Source organism: Mesoplodon mirus, assembly GCF_964341445.2.
Source record: "Mesoplodon mirus genome assembly, chromosome: 11".
NCBI lineage: Eukaryota > Metazoa > Chordata > Mammalia > Artiodactyla > Ziphiidae > Mesoplodon > Mesoplodon mirus.
Window position 1 is genome coordinate 29,838,963 of NC_138987.1, and position 25,453 is coordinate 29,864,415.

The window sequence follows — 25,453 nt, forward strand, 5'->3', positions numbered from 1 at the left end:
AAGAATGCCGTCTTGACTTCAGAGATTGCCTAATCCCAGCTGTTCTGATAATGTAATTAAGGCTGCCTAATGTCTTTAATTTTGCAACCAGCTTGTGTGAAAAGGAGAATTTGGCACTCTGAAGGCTTAAACACTAAATAGCAATCTCAAGACGCCTAATTAGAATTCTCTGACATTAAGCTAATTGGTGAAACTGTATTTCAGCAGCTTAACTTCTTTATTAATTTTTTTTAGCATTTTCATTGAAAATCAATTGATGAGCTGTCAGCATTTTTTCTTAAATATAATTTGCTCTTTAGTGCTCCTGTCTTAGGCAGGCTGAAAGGCCTCATGCTAGCAATGAAAGGTATTGAATATTATCACCAGCATTCCATCCCTTTTAATCATTTTACTCTTGACCTAAATAATGTGGCTTATTGTGTGACTTGGCCTTATAGCTTCTCACTGCTCTGTGAACTGGAGAACGTTATTTCTCTTACGTTGAAATTTTAAGGGTGGAGAAATTTATTAATGAGGCATTAGTTTTGTTGAGTGTGCTCTTACATTTTACTTGTTTAGTACCGGGGCATTTCCTTGTGTTTGAATCAGGGGGCTACAACAAATTCAGCTAGGATCCAAAAAAACTTTGTCATAATTTGAGACACAAAAGTCTAAGTGTAAGGAACTAATTAAAATAGAGCTGAGCTTTTGTGGTTTAGGTTAAGGGCATTTGCTTCTGTTGAGGATGCTTATTCAAGTTCCTTTTGCCAGTTTACACAGGAAGTTGCTGAAATGGGCTTCTCCATCCCTCTCCTCCCCTGCACCTGCTTCCATTCCCATATTCTTTCTTCCATGAAGGAAACTGCTGGGTCTGAGTGGAAGATAGGATTAAGCTCTCAGAGGAGGAAGTTTTCTTTTTAGAACACTTCTGACATGGTAAATCAAGTTCAGGATCCTAGCTTTCCCATCTGCAAAGTTGATTTTAGTAGGAAAGATGAAGGACTTGTCTACCTTAAGGGGGAAGAGTGTTAAGTAACATTCCACTTAGGAAATGCTTTCTTCAGCAGTGGCTGGAGGAGACTCACTGGTTTTAATGTCTTCATTTTGAGTCAGAAAACTACCAGTGGGTTATAAGCATTCAAGAATAGTGTGAAATTTGGAAAATCTTTAGCTTACAAGATTTCACTGAACTTCAGAATTCCTGTTTAATTGTATAATGGGTGCATATATAATGTCCCCCAATATTACATTACTGTTTGGTTAGGTAGCTTAGATTACAAATATATCCTACTTTTTTCTTCCTCTATAAAGGAAAAAAAAACTAATATAATTAATTTTGCAGGGGAATTTAAGTCGTTGTAATAATATATTTAATTATTGAAGAAGTATGCCTGCTATTTATTTGTCATAAGCCACTTATTTAGTTTTGCAAATTGTATATAAATGGTGTTCTGGTTATATCTGTTTCTGCATTGCATGGCTTAAGACAATCACCATTTTGTTGTATCTCACAATTTTGTGGGTCAGGAGTTCAGGCAGGATTTGGCTGTGTGATTCTTCTGTTTCACATGGAGCTCGGTTGGTAGTTGTTCTGCTGGAGGTGGTGGGGTGTCTGGAAGGCTGGGCTAAGCTCAGTCTTGACCATTCCAGTGCTGTGGCATCAGAGTGGCTCAGGACTCCAAGTGAGTTTCACATGCACAAGAGAATCTGCGTGGCCTTAATGATCTGGTCTTAAAAGTCACAGCTTCACTTACTTTACTTTATTGAAAAAAAACTTTATTGAAAAAAGCAGTCACAACCCACACCTGATTTGGGGCAGTAAGGGACATGGGCCACACCTTTCAATGTGTAGTTCAGGGGTCAGCCAGAGAGTTGGGCAAAATTTATATACATAATCTTGGGGTTTTCTCCCAAGATTAAGTTGGTAGTGGATTTGAGGGTGTTGATTTTATTTGTGGTTCTCTCCTTTCTGTGAATTTACTCTCACTTTCCAGCTACCGTGGTGGCTCCGATCTTTTCCCTCTGGTCCTTCAATCCAGTAAAACTGTGGGTCTCTCTCCGAGTTTTAGCTTCGAATGTAGCTTGGACCCTTTTTGTTAATGTGTCCTTCCCTTAGTTGAAAAGCCTTAAAAACAGAAATGCACTTTCGATAAGTGTCAACTTTCCTCCAGTTTCTGCCTGCTTTTACTCTCCAGTGCCTTCAAATAGTTTCAGTATTTTGTCCAGCCCTTATAATTTTTATGAGCAGATGAATCCATCTGATAGGAGCTACTCCATCAATTCTGGAGACAGAACCATCCTAGTCTATTTTTATGACTTTATGATTTGTTTTCCATGGTTACTATGGTTTAATATCATTTATTATATAATTTTTAACATAAAAAGTATAAATAAAATGTCACATATGTAAGCTATGAAGGGGACAAATGAAATCAACACCCTCAAATCCACTACCAACTTAAGTAATTCTTAATAATTGACCATTAATTACCATTTCATTTACTTATATATTTCTTCCTTACTCTGTCTTCTCTTTTCCCCACTATCCTGAATTTGAGTACTTATTATTTTTTTTATTGCATCATTTATTTAAAAATTTTAAAGTAGTTTATTACAATATAAGTTTCACTTTTTTTATTGAAGTATAGTTGATTTACAATGTTGTGTTTCAGATGTACAGCAGAGTGATTCAGTTATATATATGTTTGTGTGTTTGTATGTATGTAGATTTATATTCTTTTTCAGATTCTTTTCCATTATAGGTTATTACAAGATACTGAATATAGTTCCTTGTGCTATATAGTAGGTCCTTGTTTATCTGTTTTATATAGTGTAGTATGTATCTGTTAATCCTACGCTCCTAATTTATCCTCTTCCCCCACCCTTTTCCTTTTTGGTAACCATAAGTTTGTTTTCTATGTCTGTGAGTCTATTTCTGTTTTGTAAATAAGTTCATTTATATCATTTTTTAGATTCCACATAAAAGTGATATCATAAGATATTTATCTTTCTCTGTCTGACTTACTTCACTTAGTATGATAATCACTGGGTCCAACCATGTTGCTTCGAATGGCATTATTTCATTCTTTTTTATGGCTGAGTAATATTCCATTGTATATATCTACCACATCTTCTTTATCCATTTATCTGTCAATGGACATTTAGGTTGCTTCCATGTCTTGGCTGTTGTAAATAGTGCAGCAGTGAACATTGGGGTGCATGTATCTTTTCAAATTATAGTTTTCTCAGGATATAGGCCCAGGAGTGAGATTGCTGGATCATGTGGTAAGTCTATTTTTAGTTTTTTAAGGAACCTCCATCCTGTTCTCCATAGTGGCTCTACAAATTTACATTCCCACCAACAGTGTAGGAGGGTTCCCTTTTCTCCACACCCTCTCCAACATTTGTTATTTGTAGACTTTTTAATGATGGCCATTCTGACTGGTGTGAGGTGGTACCTCATTGTAATTTTGATTTGCATTTCTCTAATAGTTAGCAATGTTGAGCATTTTTTCATGTGCCTGTTGGCCATCTGTATGTCTTCTTTGGAGAAATGTCTATTTAGATCTTCTGCCCATTTTTTGATTGAGTTGTTTGTTTTTTTGATATTGAGCTGTATGAGCTCTTTGTCTGTTTTGGAAATAGAGCTCTTGTTGGTCACATTGTTTGCAATATTTTCTCCCATTCTGTAGGTTGTCTTTTCATTTTGCTGATGGTTTCCTTTGCCGTGCAAAAGCTTTTAAATTTAACTAGGTTCAATTTATTTATTTTTGTTTTTATTTCCATTACTCTAGGAGATGGATCCAAAAAAAAAATTGCTGTGATTTATGTCAAAGAGTGTTCTGCCTATATTTTCCTCTAGGATCCAGTCTTACATTTAGGTCTTTAATCCATTTTGAGTTTTTTTTTTTTTAATATATAGTGTTAGAGAATGTTTTATTTATTTTTTAAATTAATTTTTATTAGAGTTAGTTGATTTACAATGTTGTGTTCGTTTCTGCTGTACAGCAAAGTGAATCAGTTATACATGTACATATATTCACTCTTTTTTAGATTCTATTGCCATGTAGGTCATTACAGAGTATTGAGTAGAGTTTCCTGTGCTATGCAGTAGGTTCTTATTAGTTGTCTCTTTTTTTTTTTTAATTTTTATTGGGGTACAATTGATTTACAATGTTGTGTTAGTTTCAATCTCTTTTATATATAGTAGTGTGTGTATGTCAATCCCAGTCTCCCAGTTTATCCCTCTCCACAACCCTTTCCCCTTAGTAACCATAAGTTTGTTTTCTACATCTGTGACTCTATTTCTGTTTTGTAAATAGGTTAATTTATACCATTTTTTTAGATTCCACATATGTCATACTGAGTGAGGTAAGTCAAAGACAAATATCATATGATATTACTTACATGTAGAATGTTTTAATTTTATTCTTTTACATGTAGCTGTCCAGTTTTCCCAGCACCACTTAATGAAAAGACTGTCTTTTCTCCATTGTGTATTCTTGCCTCCTTTGTCATAGATTAGTTGACCATAAGTTCGTGGGTTTATTTCTGGGCTTTCTATCCTGTTCCATTGATCTATGTGTCTGTTTTTGTGCCAGTACCATACTGTTTTGATTCCTGTAGCTTTGTAGTATAGTCTGAAGTCAGGGAGCGTGATTCCTCCAGCTCTGTTCTTCTTTCTCAAGATTGTTTTGGCTATCTGGGGTCTTTTGTGTTTCCATACAAGTTTTAAAATTATTTGTCCTAGGTCTGTGAAAAATGCCATTGGTAATTTGATAGGGATTGCATTGAATCTACAGATTGCCTTGGGTAGTATGGTCATTTTAACAATATTTGATTCTTCCAATCCAAGAACTTGGAATTATTTTTGAGTTTTTGAGCTTTATAAAAATAGATTCATATCATATATGTTCTTCTGCAACTTTTTTCTTCATTTAACATTGTTTTAAAGATTCATCTATATTGTTTCATGCCACTGTATTTCACTTTCATTTTTGTATTCAATTGTGTAAAGATATGATACATATGATAAATATCCCTTTATCCATCCTACTTATCAAGACCTTTGTATGACTTCCCTTTTTTAAAAAAAAAGAACATTTTTATTCATATCTTCTGGTGCCTACATGACAGAGTTTCTACAAATAGGATTACCCAGTCATGGGATCAAGTTAAATCTTCAACTTGACTGGAGAGTGTCAAACTAGTTTCCCAAGTATTTGAACACTGCACTGTACATAAGTCCTGATGGTCTCCATCCTATGACTTAGTGTTGAAATTAAACATTTTTGTCTCATCTAGTGGGTGCACAGTACCATCTCCTGGTGGGCTTAATTTGCATTTCCTTCATTACTAATGAGGTTAAGCCTCTTTTTCATATGCTTATTGACCATTCCTGTTTTTTCTTAAATGTCTTTTGGGTTGTTTTTATTTTCCTTATTGGTTTTAAGATTTTTTTGGTGTTCTTTGGATCCAGTTTTTTGTCAGTTACATGTGTTGCTGGTATCTTCTCCCAGTCTGGATTTTTTTTTTTTTTTTATTTATGGTATCTCTTAATTCTAGAAGTTTGTAATTTTAATTTGTCAACCCTTTCTTCTTTTTAATAGTTAGTACTCTTTATATTTTAAACTTATGCCTTTGGTATTTGTTCTTTAGTCTATCTGGAATGGATTTTTAGGTATGGAATGAAGTAAGGAATGCAGTTTCATTTGTTTCTGAAATGAATAACTGGTTGTCCTAGCACCATTTGTTTGTAGTCTTTCATTTACTTACTGATCTGAAATGCCATATCTGTCATATGACAAATTTTAATATATGTGTTGTTTGTTTCTGGACTTTTTTTTCTGTACACTGGTCAGTTTATCTATATGTTAATCAGTCCATTTGCCTTCTTTTTCAGGATTTTCTTGGCTATTTTAGGGTCTTAGCTTTTCCAGATAAATTTTAGAGTTAGCCTCAATTTTCATTAAAAACCTGGGGATTTTGATTAGAGTTGCAGTGGAATTGTAGATCAATTTGGGGAAAATTAGTAATCTTTTTTTTTTTTTTTTTTTTTTTTTTTTTTTTTTTTTTTTTGCTGTACGCGGGCCTCTCACTGCTGTGGCCTCTCCCGTTGCGGAGCACAGGCTCCGGACACACAGGCTCCGCGGCCATGGCTCGCGGGCCCAGCCGCTCTGCGGCATGTGGGATCTTCCGGGATCGGGGCACGAACCCGTGTCCCCTGCATCGGCAGGCGGACTCTCAACCACTGCGCCACCGGGGAAGCCCGAAAATTAGTAATCTTAAAATGGTCTTCTCATCCAGAATATTTTCTTCATTTATTTAGGTCACTGGTCAATGAAATCTCAGTCTGGGAATGACTGGTCTAAATTAAAAATCTGTGAATGCAGGGATTGTCATCTTTGCTCTTATTCCCAACACCAAGCATAGTGATAAGCACATATATCAATAAAAGTACATGTTTATCAAGTTGAATTTTAAAATATATTTTTTTCAGTTTTAAGCAGATTCTCCATCTTTTTTTAAACAAAGTTTAATAAGGACCTAAACCTTAGTAAATAAGCTAGTAATGCATTTTGAAAGTTCACCATATACTTTTTTTTCCTTTAGCTTTTATCTCTTCTTTTTGAAGATTTGTTCAAAAAATTTAATTCTGAAATGAAGAAAATTGCAGATCAGGTGATTCCTAAGCAAAGAGCAGCCCAGTTTGATGTCGTGAAACACATGCGTCAGGACCAGATTACCAATGGCATGGTGAATGCCATTTCAACCGTAAGTCTTCGGTCATTTGGGTAGAGTTTTGTAACTTATTTGTAAATCTGTTCAGTGGGAAATTTAAAGTACTGATACTTTGAGAATCTAGGTGAAAAAAATATATATATATTTAAGTCATAAATTTTCTACTTTGAAAGATAGTCTACAGTTTAAATCAGTAGGAATTTTACTACTATATGACTTCATTGCCAAATTAGAGTTCCTGTTATATGAGGCAATAAGAAAATAGATATACTTTTACATAAAGGAAAAATCTTTTTAGCCGTTAATAACCATTCTTTCAAGGGATACTTTTCCCCATTTTCTTCTGTCATAAACTGATATATTACAAGTAGGTTTATTAATGACAACGTTTGTCCAAAACAGTACAAAATGTTTCATTTCATTGTAGGTTTATATTCCTCAAAGAGCTATCAGCTGTTCTCACGTGAGTGATGAATTCAGGCCTTACCAGCTGCTGTGTGTTCAGGGCCTCCGGCTGTTCATAAAGGGTTATCAGATAGGTTTTTGCTCCCTTTCTTAAAGCGTAACATCTATAGGTCTATCTGATAAAGTCTTGTTCACGTTTTGTATGCCAGACATAAAATTAGTTTTATGGATGGGATTTGGTCCCAACAAAAGAATAATATAGTGTAGCACGTGGGCTCCCTTAACAATGAAAGAATTAGTGGTCAACTTGCTGCCCTCCTTGACTTGAGAAATTTGCAGTGGGTCTGTTTGAGCAGCCCTCTCTGTGACAGCTCCATCTAGACCTGAGGGGAGCCTGGCCTTTGTGCCTCTTTAGGCCCCTCACACTCCTGTGGCCCAAACTTGTCTGGAAGTAGATTCCTGAATATTTGAAGAGAAGTCTCCAAAGAGCACTTGACACACTTCTGTTAGAATGACCTTTCTTTGCTTTTGACCCATGATTTTCAGGTCAGAATAGCTGTTTTGAGTAGTTGTTTTGCCCCTAAGTGATACCACTTTACGTCTGGGAGCAGACTGCTTATTAGGAAAATCAGTAGTAGGCCTTGTCACAGGTGAACCCCAATCTGTAGACAACCAGAAAAAGATCAACTTCTAAAATTGTGATTGTTGTCATATGTAGACTATTTTCAACAAATAAATTTTCTCAGAGGAGCAGTTGTAGACCCTTTGTCTGTTTCTCCTCTCCGTTTTTAAAACTCCTGAAAAATATTGGAACAGATTATCTTGCTGAACATCTCGGCTTCACTCCCCATCTACTTCCTATTTGCCAGCAGCTGCTGTCTTAGTTGAATTCTGCGCTGAATATTTATTTCTTTATTTATCTTCCTTGTGGTCATAAGTCAGTTTACTAGGTTCATTCTCATTCAAAGAATAAAAGGAGTTAACTGAACAAGCAATATAAGAAGTTAACTTGTGGGATCAGTGTGTTTGCTCCATTTCTTTGCTTTGTAATACATCGAGTTTCTTCCTAGGTTTTAGCTTTTTTCCACTCTATCAAAAACTCAAGTTTCTGAAGTGATAGATCTTCACTGAAATAATGCTTAAACTTTAATTTGTGAGGAGCTCCCCTGACGTCAGATATTTAAATTCGAACAGATAAGTTTTTCTACTGTGAGGGGTTTTAATCTGGGATCCGTGAGTCCTTCCTTGAAATTGAAGGCAAATTTTGTGTTTGTGGTCCTATGTGCATTTTTCTCGAGAATAGTCATAGCTTTCATCAGATTATCAAAAAAATGAAGAACCACTGTTTAGCAGATGTAATTTTTTCCCTTTGAATCAGAAAGATCATTGAATCAATCACTTTTTGACATTTTGTTTTCTACTTTGCTTTTTCTCTGCATACTATTTTCTATTAATTCACGTTACCATGAGTTGAAAACTTAATGATTCCTAACCTTAATCTTGAATTATCCTTGAGAATATTTAATGTGTACAATTAATACCACTATAAAATAATATATTTAATATATTTCAGTACTTTTAAAGCATAGGAGATAAGGTAAATTTAATGTTTAAAATTTATTTCATATGAATCTATTTTAAGATTGACATGGTAGCCAAAGAAGGTATATAATATTTATTAATATAAATATATGTGCAACTTTTAGCCTTGATTAAGAAGCCTATAATTATTCATTTTCCCTGATAACTGCTATTAGAGTCTTTTTTCTATTGCTATATTTTCCTCTCATTAAAACTAATTTTGGAAGACATCCAGATAATGGCACATTGCAACATGAAATTATCTCTTTGAGCTTCAAGCTAGTTTTACCTTAAATGTGTGTAGAAACTGCTAGTGTTCTATTAGTTAGCTTATTGCTTCCAGTGGAAATCTTTGGTTGAACTGTCTTGTTCAGAATATAATTAGTTCTTCAGAAAATACCCACTCTGATGTGATAATGTTGATACGTTGAAGCATTCCGAGGTGGCTGCTAGATATAGGTAATATTCATTAAATTCCTAGAAAACCCCGGTGAGTAACTTGGCTAAATTTTAATTGCGACATTTCGATTTCTGAATATATATCATGGCTCTAATTTCACAAACAAGCAGTTCCTATGCTGAGCCTCTCCGAGTGGCTGCAGAGTATCAGGCCACATGGATGGATCGGGGTAGTCTCATGTCTTTCCTCTCCCTTCAGGGAAATTGGTCTCTGAAGAGGTTTAAAATGGATCGCCAGGGTGTGACTCAGGTGCTCTCTCGCTTGTCATATATATCCGCACTGGGCATGATGACAAGAATCTCTTCCCAGTTTGAAAAAACAAGAAAAGTGAGTGGTCCTCGATCCCTCCAGCCGTCTCAGTGGGGAATGCTCTGCCCTTCGGACACTCCTGAAGGAGAGGTAAGGTCCCCAAGGAGTCTCTGCTGTGTCAGAGGCCATGCCTGTTGGTGATGCTCTGCTGCTTCTCCCGTTCCCTCAGGCTGTATCCTTTTTGGGGTCAGCCACGTATCTGGCAGAGAAATGTTGATGCAGCCATCAGAATGTCATCAGTATCATTCCCAAACAGTACCTACAGAAGTCTTTGATTTATTATCTCACCTAAATAGAAATATTGTCCAAATTTTCTTGCTTGCTTTAGTTTATCCCAAGAGTCAAACCAGGCAATGAAGAGGGGATAAGAATATGAAGGAAAATTAAGAGACCCATCACCTTTGCTCACAAGGAGCTCTTTTTAAGCAACTCCTTATTTTCTGTGGCTGTACTTAGAGGACGTCAGAGTCACAGTTGCAGCCAACTAGGAGCACACAGTCTAAGACCTAAGTTGGATTCCAACTCACTTATATAGGAAACATAAGCAGTTACCTGAACACTAAACCAAGGAGTTTAAATTGGTTTACATCTATAGCACCCACTATTTCCTGTTTTGTGGCCCTTTCTACTTCATGTTAACCACTGTTGGTTTCACTTGATTTTATGCCTTCTAAATTGTAAAATTCTGGATGAAGGAACCATGTTAGGTTCACCATTGTATCCCAAGCTCCTAGCCCAGAGCCTCATTCAAACTAAAGGCCCCATAAATATATGCTGAGTGAATAAATAAGTTAAATATGACAGGTAAAAGATATATGTTCCAAAGTGTAGGAATTAGTTATGACTTGGGAGAGGTGAAAAATACAAGTCCATACAGGGTTATAATTTTTAGAAATTATCATTCTTCTCCTGATTTATCTTAAACCATATGGAAATTCACATGAAAATTGTGCAGCTTGTCAAATTTGCATAACTTATACATCTTGAGTTTTGGAACACTAAATTTCCCAGAGATTGCTTCAGCTAATCTAGATGAAGTACCTGTTTTGTGCATCACTACAGCAGATGGTTTCCAAGATTGAAGATGTAATCTTTACATGTCACATGTGTCTCAAGTGTTTTTGTTTTTTTTCTTAATTTGCCGTATTTCGTCCTTGTTTATATGTTTGCTTTAGATTTTTTCCCTCTGGTTGTATAGAAGTTTAAGAATATTTTTTTCATTTCCTTCTTACTTTGAAATAATTTCAGACATACAAAAAAAGTTGCAAAAATAGTGGAAAGAATTTCCATGATCCTTCACCTAGATTCCCCAAATGTGACATCTTATGTAACTATAGCAGTTATCAACCTCATAGCCCCAGTTATCAACTTTCATAACCCTAGTTATGAAATTAACACTAATAACGGTATTGTAATCTGTAGACCTGATTCAGATTTTGCCAGTTGCCCCACTGTCTTTTTTTGATCCAGGATTGCTCTCAGTTGTTGAGTCTCCTTAGCCTCTTAATCTGGAGCGGTTCTTCACTCTTTGTCTTTTATGACCAAGAAGCTTGGAGAGTACCGGCCAGTTATTTTGCAGACTCTTTCTCATTTCAGGCCAGCAGTTTTATATTTTTATGTATTCACAATTATCAGTGTTTTCCTTTACTATTTTTATACAATGTCATCTTAATGACTATGGTGTTCTGTTGTCAGGGAATAGCAATTTAGGTAATTGGTTTCTTTGGGGAGGGGACATTTATAATGCCATCATTATTTCCAGTTCAAATAGTACTGTGCTGAGCATGTCTGTGGCTAAATCTACGTTTATATCCTTGCTTTCTAGTTCAGGATAAATTCCTCTGGGATAAGGGGTAGGTATATCCTTAAGGCTTTGTATGAATCTCCAAAGTGTTCCCTACGAGGCTGTACTTCTTTGCCTTGTCACCAGTGGAGTGGTGAGCTATTTTCAGACACAAACTGTACTTTGTGTTACTCATGTTCATTCTTAGAAATGACTGTCTTTTGTTTATTAGGCATGTGGTTTGGTTAAAAACTTGGCCCTTATGACGCACATCACAACTGATATGGAAGATGGACCCATTGTTAAATTAGCCAGTAACCTGGGAGTAGAAGATGTGAATTTATTATGTGGGGAAGAGCTGTCTTACCCAAATGTGTTTCTTGTCTTTCTTAATGGTGAGTATATTATGGAGACATGTTGATCCAAAACAGTCTGTGGGGAGGGGGAGGGAATCGACTATTATCCATGTATATAGAGCACAAATATACTTTAATTCTGCAGTCAAATTCTCTGCCACTGAGCTGTACCCCCTGAGTATACTTTAATTCTGGACCCAGGTTGACTTTAATTGAAAGGTAGAAAAAATGGTAACAGAAACAGTTATTCCATTGGCTGAGTGATCCAGGTTCTGAGAAAATACAGCTATCAGAGCTAAAGGGTAATGGTGCAGAGACCATTTGCTTTCTACCCTTTGACAGCTGGCAGCGTATCCACAGTGGAATGAGGCTCAATATGGTATCTTTAAGTTCAAGTTAAATATGTGAGACGTTCTGCAGAAATAATCAGATCGGCCCTTATAGTGAGACGACTTGTATTCAGCCACTGAGTGAGTGATTGTCAGCAGCCTCTGACGAGAGGGTCCCTTTCCTTCAGCTTCTGCTCCAGTTGCTTCTCTCATACCCCTTCCTACCCACTTCAGAGTCCTCCAGAGATGCTGCAGCAGGTGTGGCTTGGTGGCCTGGGTGCCTGTCCCCTCATAGGTGTGCTGCATGTGCTCGTCCTGGCCTCAGCCCCCATGCTCTTCTCCCCCTTCTTCCTGCTCTGGGAGGCCTTCACCATTTCCCGCGTGGGCTGGTGAGAAGGAAAACAGGGCTGTTGGCTGCCTGCCTCGCTCAGTGAATTCTGGCAGCTAACGCTGAGTGAGTCCTTACTCTGGGTACTCACCCAGTACCTCTAAATCCTCACAATAACCCTGGGAGCCAAAAGCCATTTTCCTCATTTCTCAGGTGATGACAACAAAACAGGTTTAAAAATAGCAGTTACTAGGTGCTATGTCCAGTTCTAAGTGCTTTCCATGAGATCAGCTCATTTAATCCTCACATCGACCCTGTAGAAGTGGTAGAGCCAGTGTTCAGACCCAGGGGTCTGGACCCCGAGTTCATGTCCCTGCACGGTGCTGACAGACGAGGAGACTGAGGCTGACTTCACCAGTGTTATGCAGCCAGGGTGTGGTAGGCCTGGCCCTGGACTCCGGTCCCCACGCCGGGCTGCCCTTGACCACTCCACTCTGCTGCTCCCTCCAGCCTTGTGGACTGGTTGCAGGCTTAATAACGTACTTCCAAATGACTGCTAAGTGCTGCTTATTGTTTTTATTGAGTAGATATTTTGAATCCCATTAGATTTATTTTTTATTTCGGTCTTGAATATTCTTACTTCTTTCTGCTTAGGTAACATCCTGGGTGTCATTCGAGACCACAAGAAGCTGGTGAATACATTTCGACTGATGCGAAGAGCAGGATATATCAATGAATTTGTTTCCATCTCAACGAATCTGACAGATCGGTGTGTCTATATTTCCTCTGATGGAGGAAGGCTGTGCAGGTAGATGTGGCTAGAAAGAGTTGTTAAGATCTCTTTATGTTTGCTTTTGAAAGAAATGGACTTGTTTTTATTTTTGAAGCTGCTTTAACCTCTTTCATTGTTAAGATAAATTTAATTCACTTAGCAAACACCTCATGAATATGCATACTGGCTACTGGGGATTCAAAGATTAATGGGAGTCAGTCTCTGCCCTCAGAGAACTCAGTCCGCTGGGAAAGGCAGAAATAATTAGTAATAACAGCCAACTCTGCGAGTAATAAGTGCTAGCCATTATTTATTATCTTAATAGATGTATTATGTGTAAGGCTTTAACTACATTCAACGCTATAAGGTTGGATTATTATTTTCATTTAACAAATGAGGTACTGGGGTTTAGTGAGACTAAGTAAATTACCCAAAGCCAGATAGTGGTGGAGTCTGTTTTTCACCCAGAAGTCCTTAGAATTCATTTGACTCCAACAGTCCTGACTTTACCCACTATATTCTGTTGTTATGAACTGACCTTTAAAGGATGAGTAGGATTGCTTTAAAGGATAAAGGAGGAAAGGAGAAAGGCTAAGGAATAGCAAGAATAAGAAACACAGAAGCATGAAGAGATACCATAACATTAGATCTGGTAGAGAAGTAGGTGCCTTATATTCATTCCGCACATATTTAGGGCCTATTTTGTACAGGTGCTGTGTCGGAGGTGGCTTTATGAAGATGAACATGACATGGTATCTGGTCCTTTGGGGACAGGCAGGGACTTCAGCTGAGGATGTCACCTTGTTTCATAGGCCTTCACTTGATTCACCAAAGTCTTTCTTTGTGGACCTCAGGTAGTGTGAGGGCACAAGTCAGTGAGCTGGCAGCGGTTAGAGTGGTGGCAAGAGCTTGGACGTCTGCCCAGCGGGGAGAGTGGACTGCCAGTGTCTGGGTCTGTCTGGCATCCTTGTTTCCTTCCAGTTACCCTCCTCATTCTCCTTTGAGGATTGCCCTTCCCCACTGGCAGTCTTCTTGGGACGGTCAGTCAGGTGCTCTCTCCTGCTCAGCCAAAGGTCAGGCGGCTGACCCAAGCCAGGCCAGTCAGACTGTCTCTTCAGAGAGTTTGAATCCCAAAGAGAATAGCTCAAGGGCAGAAGTGGTTGGAACAGATTCATCCTGGCACCGATGCATACAAGAGACTGCTCATTACCCCTGCCTTTCTGGATCCTTGGGACTGTTCTAGCTCCTTTTCTTTCTGAGGCTGAGCATTGCACCTTTTTTCTTTGATTCTTATCCTTCTAGTAAATTCTTAGCCTTTTGGTAAATTCCTTAAATTTTTCTTCTTATTTTTTTAGTAAATTCCATCTTTGCTTAAATCTGCCAGAGTTGGTTCCTATTCTTTGCAACCAAAGAGCCCTAACTGATGCTATACCTGTGTTTGAATCCTAGTGTTCCACTTACTGACTTGTGTGACTCTGAGTTTATTACTTAAGTCTCTGGGCCTTGATTTCCTCAGCTGTAAATATGTAAATAACAATGCCTCCCTAGGATTGATATAAGGTCTGGTAAGTGCCTTGTAGGGTACCAGGCAAAACACTGGATGCTTATTTATAGCTATTAAGGGTGGGGAAAACACTGACATTTTCCAGCTTACTCTTCTTTAGGATTTTTCTTTTTCATTACATCCCATATAATCTGGCATAGCCTAAAAGAAAACTGGTTCTTTTTTTTTTAGAAGTGATTGTATAACGACACAACATAGATCTGGCAGGAAGAATTAGTAGAATTCATTGAGTAAACTGAAAGGTAACTGAGGTGGCCAAGTGTGGTCCCCTCCCTCTCCTACCCCTGCTCTGCCATCACTTCTCAGCCTCTTAAGCTGAGCTAAACTGCAGCCCCGAATGAGGGAGGCTGCAGGGTCTCTGCTTCCCTGCCAAGGGGCAGCCAGGACTTTGAGGCAGTGTTGAGTCCCATGAAGAGTTCACCCTGTTCACTTTCCAGCAGCTTGTACCCCCTTTTGTTATTGTGCTGCTCCTCTTCTTAACTTTAAAAGTGCTCATTAGTCCTCAAATAGTTATTTGGACTTGAGGGTGGCGCGCACGAGTGTCTGCTGGTTACTTACTCCTCTCTGTAAGAGCTGCTTGTCCAAATAGCAACAGCCCTTGACGTTTCGTGCCGCGTGCCATCCTTTGTGTCGGGTGTTTCCTCGTGGTGGCGAAGCCCTCAGAGGCAAATCACCACTGACAGTTACAGGTTAATCTACCAGAACGTGTGGACCAAAGCTCTCTACCTTACGCCCATTACATCACTAAAAATCCCAAAGTGAAAAAGCTACATTCCCTGCAAACTCATACCAACTCTTTGGTTGTGTGTAGCTTTAAGTACCCTGCTAGAGTAGCCCAGGGATGTTTATCCTAAAGCAAACCACTCTAGACAGCTGGTAGTCATCAGACCTTCACTACAAAATGCCATTGTTTTCCTTGGTGATGGTTCTCTGCCTGCTGACCTCTCCATATTCCCAGTATGAAATCAGGAGATGCTTTTGGTATGATGGATGCATTTAAAAAAATATGATGATTAAAAAAATATGATATTAAAGGTATTAAAGGTTTTGTTTTGTTTTTCTAGACTTTATTGAGTATCATTTCATACTGCTTTCTCATTCAGAACCAAATATTTCCAAAGATACTTGGAGAAAGGACTGTGTGTTCATACATGTATATGTGCACACATGAGCTGGTGTGTGCGTGTGCGCGTGTGTGTGTGTGTGTATGTGAGAAAGAGAAAATAGGCCCCTGTGCACTCACCTTGTAAAAAATACCTGGTGTCCTCAAGCACTCCAGAAATAAGTTTGATCATATCTACCGCTTCCCTCATTTCACTATAGTACACTTACTGATTTAATTCTTTTGTTGAACTACTGTAAATCTGTTTTTTTTTTTTTTTCTGTTTTTCTATTCCAGACCCTATATAATTGTTAAGAAACAGAAGGCTGCAGTCACAAATAAGCATATGGAAGAGCTGGCTCAGGGGTACAGGTAAATAGGCAAAAGCAAAAGTCCTCAGTCTCCTTAATACTCATTTATATGATCTAAACAGAAGTAATATTATTTGATCTGAGCTTTTAAGAAAAGTATTACATATTTTCATTTTTAGTCTCTTAATTCCTCTCTACCCGCTATATCAACCTGTTAAAAACCTGTTCTTTTCTATGTGAACTTGCTTGAACATTGTAAAATATTTATCAATTTAGATCATGAGGATTACAGAGTCTTGGTGTAAATTAGCACACTCTTCAGTGTTTCTAGGGCGAGAAGGATATGTTGATGTAGACATCTGACGTACTGTGGGTCTCTCATCATATGGGGTTTTTAAAGTCATAGAAGGTATTTTTTAGAAGTGGGATCAGATTGACAAGAGTCACAGATGTTTTACTGTTTCTATTTTGGTGATTTGTGATACCTCTATGATCTAAGAATAACGTGTTTCAAATATCCCAATGTATTGATACTTTTTGGGAGAGAAAGATGCTTTGGGCCTAAATGAAAGCATGTATCTTCCACTGTTGCGTATAAAATACTGCAGTAAAATGCTTTTTAACAATATCCATTTCACCAATATTTTCCCAGGAATTTTGAAGATTTCTTGCATGAGAGTCTGGTTGAATATCTAGATGTGAATGAAGAAAATGACTGTAACATTGCACTCTATGAACATACGATTAATAAGTAAGTAACAACCATAATTAAAACCTGTTCTGGGCTTCCCTGGTGGTGCAATGGTTGAGAGTCCGCCTGCCGATGCAGGGGATATGGGTTCGTGCCCCGGTCCGGGAAGATCCCACATGCCGTGGAGCGGCTGGGCCCGTGAGCCATGGCCACTGCAATGGGAGAGGCCACAACAGTGAGAGGCCCGCGTACAGCAAAAAAAAAAAAAAAAAAAACTGTTCTAATGATAGACACTACCTTCTTTTTTCATTTCATCTTCAATTCTATTGTGTATTCTTAGTAGGAACTGTTAGAAGTATACTGTTTTATAAGGAAGCATAACCCATAGTTTATCCCAGGAGTATCACAAAACTGCTAACGAATCATCTTTAGATTTAATTATCCTTCCTTTTCATTTTACACTCACTGTACATTTCTTAAAAGGAATTGCTTCTCTGATTTTAATATTCAATTACTGCCAAAATTAAACTAATGAATGAGGCTACATAATGGTGTATTTATCTGTTCCAGGGTTGATTTTGTCAGTGGATGTCTGAATTCCTGTTGTCAATGCAGGAATTCCCTACCTTGTATGTTGTAAAGATATCTCTAAACTTATGTGCGATATAGACATGAAATGGTGATATGTTCACAGTGTTTCTTTTAGAACAGTGATATTTTTAGAAACATCTTTGATCCATTTGGAATACATTATAGGACATTTATATAACTTGCTGTCTGATGCACGTGGCTGAGGTACCACTTACCTGAAATTACAATTTTTGCAATTATGCTATTAAATGGTTAGGGAGTTTAATACCGCCACCTGATAACTATTTATGTCTTCAGTCAGGAAAGTAGTTTTGATGAGATATACTACTTTTTTTTTCTCTTACTGTAATTTAATAAATAATGCTTTTCAGGAGAATTGTTATTCCTTAAAGGTATGAATCTCTCAAAGTACTATTTTTATACCCCTCGTTTAAAAATTGACTGGAGAATTATATAGTAACCCCACAAATAACGATTCCATCCTGGTTACTCAAGCCAGAAACCTCAGTTTCAGCTTTGACTCCTCTTCCCCTCTACACCCACATCTAATCTCTTAACATACCATGTGGACTTTCAAAGTATACCCGGAATCTGAGCTCTTTTCACCACCTCCGCCTACTGCCCTCCTGCAGGCCACTGCCATTGCTTGTCTGGATCCTTGCAAAAGGCTTCTGACTAGTTTTGCACTTGTTCCCATATAGTCTGTTCTTCATAGATCAGAATGGTCTCGTCACTTCTCTTCTCAAACCACGCCCCCAGCCCCACCCCACCCAGTGGCTTTCCATCTCCCTCTGAAGTCCTTACAGAGGCCTTCAGGTTCCTACAAGGAAGCTATGGCTGCAGCGTCATCTCCTCCCTCTCCCCTCTCACTGTGTTTTAACCACACTGGCCTCTTCTTCATGCTCCTGCCCCAGCCCCTCTGCCCTGGCTGTGCCCTCCACCTGGAACGCTGTCACCTATCTGCATGGCTCACTCCTTCACATCCTCCAGGTCTTCACTCAGGTACCACCTTCTCAGCGAGTTTCCCTGACCACCCTATTTAAAGTAGAAATCCCTCCTCTGACCACCCCTCTTAGCTGCTTTATTTTTCTAGTGCTTAAATCTTAAAATCTGTAAAACGTGTATTTTATTGATGCATCTGTGTATTGTCTATCTCCCGCCACTAGAAGCTTCATGAAGGCAGGGATTTTTCTCTGTTTTGTTCACTGCCATAAAGGAATATAACTATCAGTATCACCCAATCACCATGCTATCCCATACATCAAATTAATTTATTTTAAAAATAAGAAAAAATTGGTATTAATTCATACTTATGACATTTGTTAAAATGTAGAAATGCATAAAGTAATTCCCCATCCTGCCAAACTCCACCCTCCAGAAGTAACCAGTGCAAATGGTTTAATATGTACTCTTCTAGATTTTTTTCTAAGTGAAGGCAAACATACATACATTTTGCAATTATTTTTCAGTGTCTTGATTTTTTAACTTAATGTAATTAACATTATCAAATCCTGGATATTTTTCCACATTAATGTATGTATATATATATTTATATATATATATATAATTTTAATTGCTTTTTATTACATTGTCTGACTACATATAGATAACTTATTTAATTGTTCCCCTATTGATGACTATTTAGGCTGTTTCCAGTTTTTTCACTATTGCAAGCAAAAGGTCACTTAGTCTTAATTTGAGCTAAATTTAAGGCCCTTATGCATAGTGAACAGGAAGTCTCCTATTTCCTGTTCAGGATAGAAACTTAGGGTGGTTATAATTTTGAATAATAATATTCCTCTCTGTTTTGTAAAATTCGAATCCAGACTTTTACAAAGTTTGCACTTTCAATAATTATTAGATAGTAAGATAGTATATGATCTTATGTATGTTGTTGTCATGAAAAAAGAAGAAACTTCGATCTTTACCTTCTTCATTTTCAGCTTACCCCAATCTTTACATTGGAAAAAGTAGTTTTAATTTGCATTGGTCAAATTGGCAATATATAAACAGAACAGTACATTTTAAACAAACTGTTTTATTCTAGGCTATAAAATGTCACTATAAGCTGTTTCTCTGTAAAAAACAGAAACAAAGAAAACAAAACCTAGAGCCCCTTCCCTCTCTGCTGACAAAGGCCTAAAGTGACTGAGAGGATTGAGGTTCTGTGAGGTCATAAGGTCAGAATTATATTCTTCAAACCAAGAACTACATGGAAAGCATCCTCTCTAACCAAACGAGGGACACAATTCAATACATGTGTAATGAAAAGCAAATAGATGGATAACTGGATAAGTGGGAGATCTTTTGCCATGTACATTGCAACTAATTTTCCATGATGTGTTGGGTTATCTTGGAAATCACTTCTCTTCAGAAGTACTGTAGTGCTTGCTTCGGCAGCACATATACTAAAATTGGAACGATTCAGAGAATATTAGCATGGCCCCTGTGCAAGGATGACGTGCAAATTCGTGAAGCGTTCCATATTTTTAAAAGATGAACATAAGACAGATAATTATTAATCTATTTCAATTTCACCACTCACATAAAAAAGAAGAAACATCTTCTTTGGAAAATTATGAAATAGTAAATAAGAACATCTCATTATATACCTATGAAGTATTATGTTGATATATAATGTATATTTAAATTGTAATACAAATGTAAGAGATGTTATGGTAAATCAGATCCTCTCAATTTGTTGATTTCAGTGGAATTTGTTACAATTATTTTGTATTTCAATTTGACTGTCAAGAATAAAAAAAAAGGTAGGGTCATTTGGCTGAGAGATAAAAAAAGAAGTACTGTAAACTGTTGAAATTACGATTAAAGTTATGCTTCAGAAACACTTGAGGAAGGGACAGAAGGTCATTGGAGACCACAGATCCTGGATGTGAGATCTGTTCCTTTCAGCAGGACCTAAAGACAGTCTGACTGCCCTTTCCCCTTCAGATAGCTGAGTTGCTTTATCATTTAGCCCAAACTGAGTTTTCTGCAAAAACATATTACGAAAGTAACCAAGATTCTAACATCTACTAGGTCAAGTCTTACTTTGTGTCCCGTATCTATAAAAACATGATGCAAGTCACCGTATAACTTTAAGTTTTCCAGTAGCCACATTACAGAAGTAAAAAGAAACAGATGAAATTAATTTTAATAATTTTATTTAACCCAATATATTTGAAAGATTATCATATCAACATGTAGTCAATATAAAAATATTGAGATATTTTACCTTTTTTTCCTACTAAGTCTTCAAAATCTGGTGTGCACTTACACTGCATCTCAATTTGGATGCTCAATTTTCATTGGAAATACTTTTTTAAAAAAAATTTATTTTATTTATTATTTATTTTTGGCTGCGTTGGGTCTTCATTGCTGCGTGCAGGCTTTCTCTAGTTGCGGTGAGCGGGGGCTACTCTTCATTGCGGTGCGTGGGCTTCAGTAGTTGTGGCTCGCAGGCTCCAGAGCACAGGCTCAGTAGTTGTGGCACACAGGCTTAGTTGCTCCGCGGCATGTGGGATCTTCCCCGACCAGGGCTTGAACCCGTGTCCCCTGCATTGGCAGGCGGATTCTTAACCACTGCGCCACCAGGGCAGTCCCTCATTGGAAATACTTGATCTGATTTCATAACATTTACAGTTGAAAAAGTAGAGTAATACATGTAAGTGGTTACAAACATAACTAAAAGGTTTTAAATAACTGAACTGAGCTATTTCAATTTAAATTTGAGCTTTAAAATGTAAGATAATTAAAATTAAGTAAAATTAAAAATTCAGTTTCTCAGCCATTCTAGTCTAACTTTTCAAGTGCTCAATAGCCACATTTAGCTAGTGGTTACAGAATTGGTCCCCATAGGTCTATAGTAACTATTCTTAAAGGGGATATATTCCTCTCTCTAAAATGGTAATACAACTTTCTCATTGATATACGTTGGAAAAGTGGGGAAAAGCAGGCCACTCATCCATATAGATATATTAAAAAAAAATTATTTTTAAGACATTTTATTGAAGTACAGTTGATTTACACTGTTGTGCCATGTAGGTATTTTTGATACTGTATTTCTGTGTGCTTAATATAGTAATTTCTTTAAATGAGTTATTATTAGTTAGTATGTAATGATGTTTTATTTTTTATATAGGCATTCCATATTGTCTCCTATCTCTTATATTTCTATAAATAATAAAAGTTTCATTCTTTAGTTTCACTGAAAAAAATAATTTGCTTTGTTATATTTTTATTTAAGTATGTTTTTCTTCTGTCATTTTTACTAGCATCAAATTTTATTGTTATGAGGTTTTATTATTATATTGATATAAATGTATGTGTTTTATGTATACATTTTTGTATGTATTTATGTAAACTTAAATTTTAAGTTTAGTCCTCAGGGACCTAGATAGTAATATTTTTTATACCCTTTAAGAGATATTTATTTGAATACTTGGTGCCTAAGATGTCTGATTCTTAATTAACTTGATAGAGATACCACCCACTTGGAGATTGAACCCTTCACTCTTCTTGGTGTTTGTGCTGGCCTGATCCCATACCCTCATCACAACCAGTCCCCAAGAAACACATATCAGTGTGCCATGGGGAAACAAGCCATGGGTAAGAGTTCCTCCTTGAACTTGGTTCTAAATACTTGGATAAATACTTATGTCTTTATTCTTTTTTTTTTTAACAGCTCTTTATTGGAGTATAATTGCTTCACAATACTGTGTTATTCTTACTTCACTAGTGTTGCATGTTGGGCCAGGTCAGGCGTTGCTAACACCTGAGTGTTACCAAACTCAGGAGGTTGTCTCTGGAATTCTGCAGTGCTTGTAGGTGCCCCTGTCATGTCTAAAACTTAAACAAAAATGGAGAAAACCTCTCTGAACTTGTCCTCTTGACCAAACAAAGGGATATATAATAACTATCACAGAATTACAAGGGGGTAAATATAAAGAGAAAAGCCCTATATAAATGTAAGTTGTTAAGCAGGAGAGATGGATGAAAGAGCAGGAAAACTCGAGGTTAAGGGAGGAGAGCAAAAGACACTAGAGATAAAGATGCACAGTGTGTATTAGAATGTACTTAGTAATTGTCTGGGTGACAGTCATTGAACCCATTATATCCACGCAATTGCTCCTATAGCTCCTGAAACACTCAGTATGTGTCACGCCATTTTCTGAGTTCATTTTCCTTTCTTCTTTCTATTTTTCTTCCCTTTCATTCATTTATCTATTAATTAATTTATCATCCGTAACATTTATTGAGCATCAATAATAAACCAGTCATTAAGGCTGGAACCTTAAAATATAAAAATAACACAGAGCCCTGCCCTCAGTGAGTTCACAGTCTAGCAGGAGAGGCCAACAAATAGAACAGTAATTCAATATAGTCTGATAAATGCCGTAGTAGATGATAGCCAGAATCTAAGGGACTAAGCAGAAAGAACACCTAAGTTTAGAGAGTGGGTTGTTTCTGAAGACTAGAACTGAACTGAGCCTTGAAAGATACTGAGTATTTCTCACAGGTATGGAAACGTAAGCAAGCAGTGTGTGGGTCGTTTTGTATAGTATACGCTGTAGTATGGACATAGGAGCGTGGTGGAGAGATGCCATATGTTGGGGAGTTTGAGTTTTGTCTTGAAGAGGATACAGAGAGGATACTAGCAAAAAAAGTTTTGCTTATAAGCTTTTTTTTGAAATGTTTTTAAAACTCATTTAAATCCTAATAAGTTTAGTAGGTTTTATTTTCATATATGTCTATGATATCAATATGACTTGTCATATCTGATTTAAAGTATGATACAAGGAGGTTCATAAAGAAACTGTAAAAAGGTTTCTGCATTGCATTTGGGTAATAACCAGAGTGCAGTTAGCTGCTCAGTTACTTACAATTAGCTGCAGTTGACCATAGCTTGACAATTAAGTCATTATGTTTCTCCTACGGATAAAGAGTATGTATTTCCTTTCGAGTTTTTATATTGCCCTTTGGTTGGCAACAAAGACATAAGAAGCATGTTGTCCTGCTACCATTTACCTGAATGATGTAATGCCTGGACAGTTCAGAATAATTCCCAGTGGGAAAATCTAAACAGCGGCTCATCAATTTAGCCTTTCCCATTCATACTCAGCAGCAGTGTAGGCTGATTTCCCGCTTGTGCTTCTGACTTGCTAACAAGTTGAAATATACAGTACTGAATCCTGTGTGTCATGAAAGGGCTATCACTTCTATTGGGTTTACCAAACCATTTTGTTTCATGATGTGAATCCCAGCTGAAACAATACACCTTTTGTGTAGAACTTTCAGCAGAATTAACGGAAGACTAATCACTTCATTGCTAATGCCGCTCTTTAGTGTGTTTGAAGATTGAAACAGAAAGAGCTGCATCTATCTCCACTTGGCAAATCTTTTTTTTTTTAAATAAAGAAGTGATTGAACGAAAGAAATAATATTTTTATTTTTGTAACTCCTCTTCCTACCAAAAAAAAAAAAAGCCTTTTATTTTGTAGCCATGAGTGTCTGAAACGTTCGGCTAGTTACCACACACAGTTAAGCAGGATCAGTGTGTACAGAAAGCCAATTCAGTGTCTGTAGAGTTCTTTTGTAGTTTTCTGTGTGAAGGTTTTTTTTCTCGTTTTGTTTTGAGTGTCATTTGCAATTCATTGTCTGTGTTTTCTGAGGTTGGTGTATTCAGCTGCTCTGACCCTGGGTCCTGCACATTTAGCTCCTTGGATACAATCCTCTGACGTGACTGCTGACGCTAGGAAGACAAAAGCACTGAATATCTTAAGTAATAAAAAAAAAGCCTTTGTTACTGTTTGTTATTATAAAACACCTGACTGGAAAGAAAAGCCATGAGATTAAAGTATATTTAAAGTTTGCACATGAGAAGGCCACCTTGCTCTTTGGACACTGTAGTAGCTGCGGAAGTATTGAGTGAGGTCTATAGGAAAAGTCGCAAAAGGAAAGAGGCCAGCAGAGGGAGAGACCCAGAACAGAGACCCGGGTCTGAAGAACAGAGATCCAGAACAGAGACCTGGCTCTTTGAGTTGGACTTCTCGGAGTCATTTTAATTCCTTGCTGTCTTGACAGCTGATAACTAAAAGTCACACTATCCCATTTTAAATATTAGCCATGCTGAAGACTATATACATCTCAGAGATTCTGTGTGGATTTTCTAACATAATATTTTGGTTGCTGTTCATCTGTTAGTCCATGTGGAAAGTGAAAGACAAGATCCCAGAATTAATTTGCTAAATATTCTTACCAACCTGGAAGTTTACTATATACCTTTTACTACCAGTCCCTCCCATTCAACAGAGTGAAAAAATAAGAGAAAGTCATTTTCTGTCACTACGAAGGAGACCAAGACAGCACAAACCACAGAGACTGAGAGCCTTACCTTGTACATAAGAGAGGGCTGACTTGGTTGCAACATGAAACACCAGCAGAGGGTGTTTCTTAAATCTGAGGCTCTTTAAATTATTCATAAAGTTCAAGTTTCTGCACAGCGTCCTACTGTGCTACTGGGAAACAGCTCCCTTCCATGGATATGGCTCTGTTTGTTGTGACGTGGTTCAGAGCAAGCAGTCAGGTAGACGTGTGTGGAAATGGCAAGGTCTCCAGGTCACTCAGTGCTGCAAGTGAAGGCTGTGTGATGGGGCTGCATTGTATGTTCTCTCCCTGGCACCAGATGCCAAGTTCACATGAGTCACACTTTCATATCCTGCCCATTTTATTAGTTGGCAATCCTCTAGTGGAACACTTTCTCCTCTTTAAAAGGATCTTTTAGTCACTATCAGCTCGGTTAATGAATATGCATCACATAACTCCTCCAGCCCCCGCTCCTTCTCACCACCCCTTCCTCCTTCAACTCCAAATTGCTGGGACTGTTTTGTTTTTTGTTTTTTTAAAGTCAGGAGCTAATGCAACTTCTGTTTTGGTTTTTGTTTTCAATAGAGTCTCTTCTTAAGTGGGTAGTTCCTTCTCTTGTATCCCCCACTTTACAGTAGGATGGGATGTACTAGAAATAGGCTGGAGAATTTTAAAGTATTAAAAACACACAATATACAAAGATCCTCATAAAATATTGTTTCATTCTACATCTCCTCTTCTTCCACTTGCTGTTTGAATTTTTTTTTAGACTATTTATTTTTTTAT

At 37.4% G+C, this 25,453-nt stretch overlaps 1 protein-coding gene across 1 annotated transcript in view; it reads left to right on the plus strand.

Annotated features, from left to right (window-relative positions):
- The window catches only part of POLR3B (RNA polymerase III subunit B), a 113,934-nt gene that overhangs the window by 45,071 nt on the left and 43,410 nt on the right, over window positions 1–25,453 (plus strand). Inside the window, exons 13-19 of the mRNA XM_082635662.1 lie at window positions 6,592–6,753; window positions 9,365–9,565; window positions 11,491–11,653; window positions 12,926–13,079; window positions 16,007–16,081; window positions 16,673–16,771; window positions 21,783–21,910. Of these exons, the coding sequence (XP_082491788.1) occupies window positions 6,592–6,753; window positions 9,365–9,565; window positions 11,491–11,653; window positions 12,926–13,079; window positions 16,007–16,081; window positions 16,673–16,771; window positions 21,783–21,910 (982 nt within the window). The remainder of the gene's footprint in view (window positions 1–6,591; window positions 6,754–9,364; window positions 9,566–11,490; window positions 11,654–12,925; window positions 13,080–16,006; window positions 16,082–16,672; window positions 16,772–21,782; window positions 21,911–25,453) is intronic.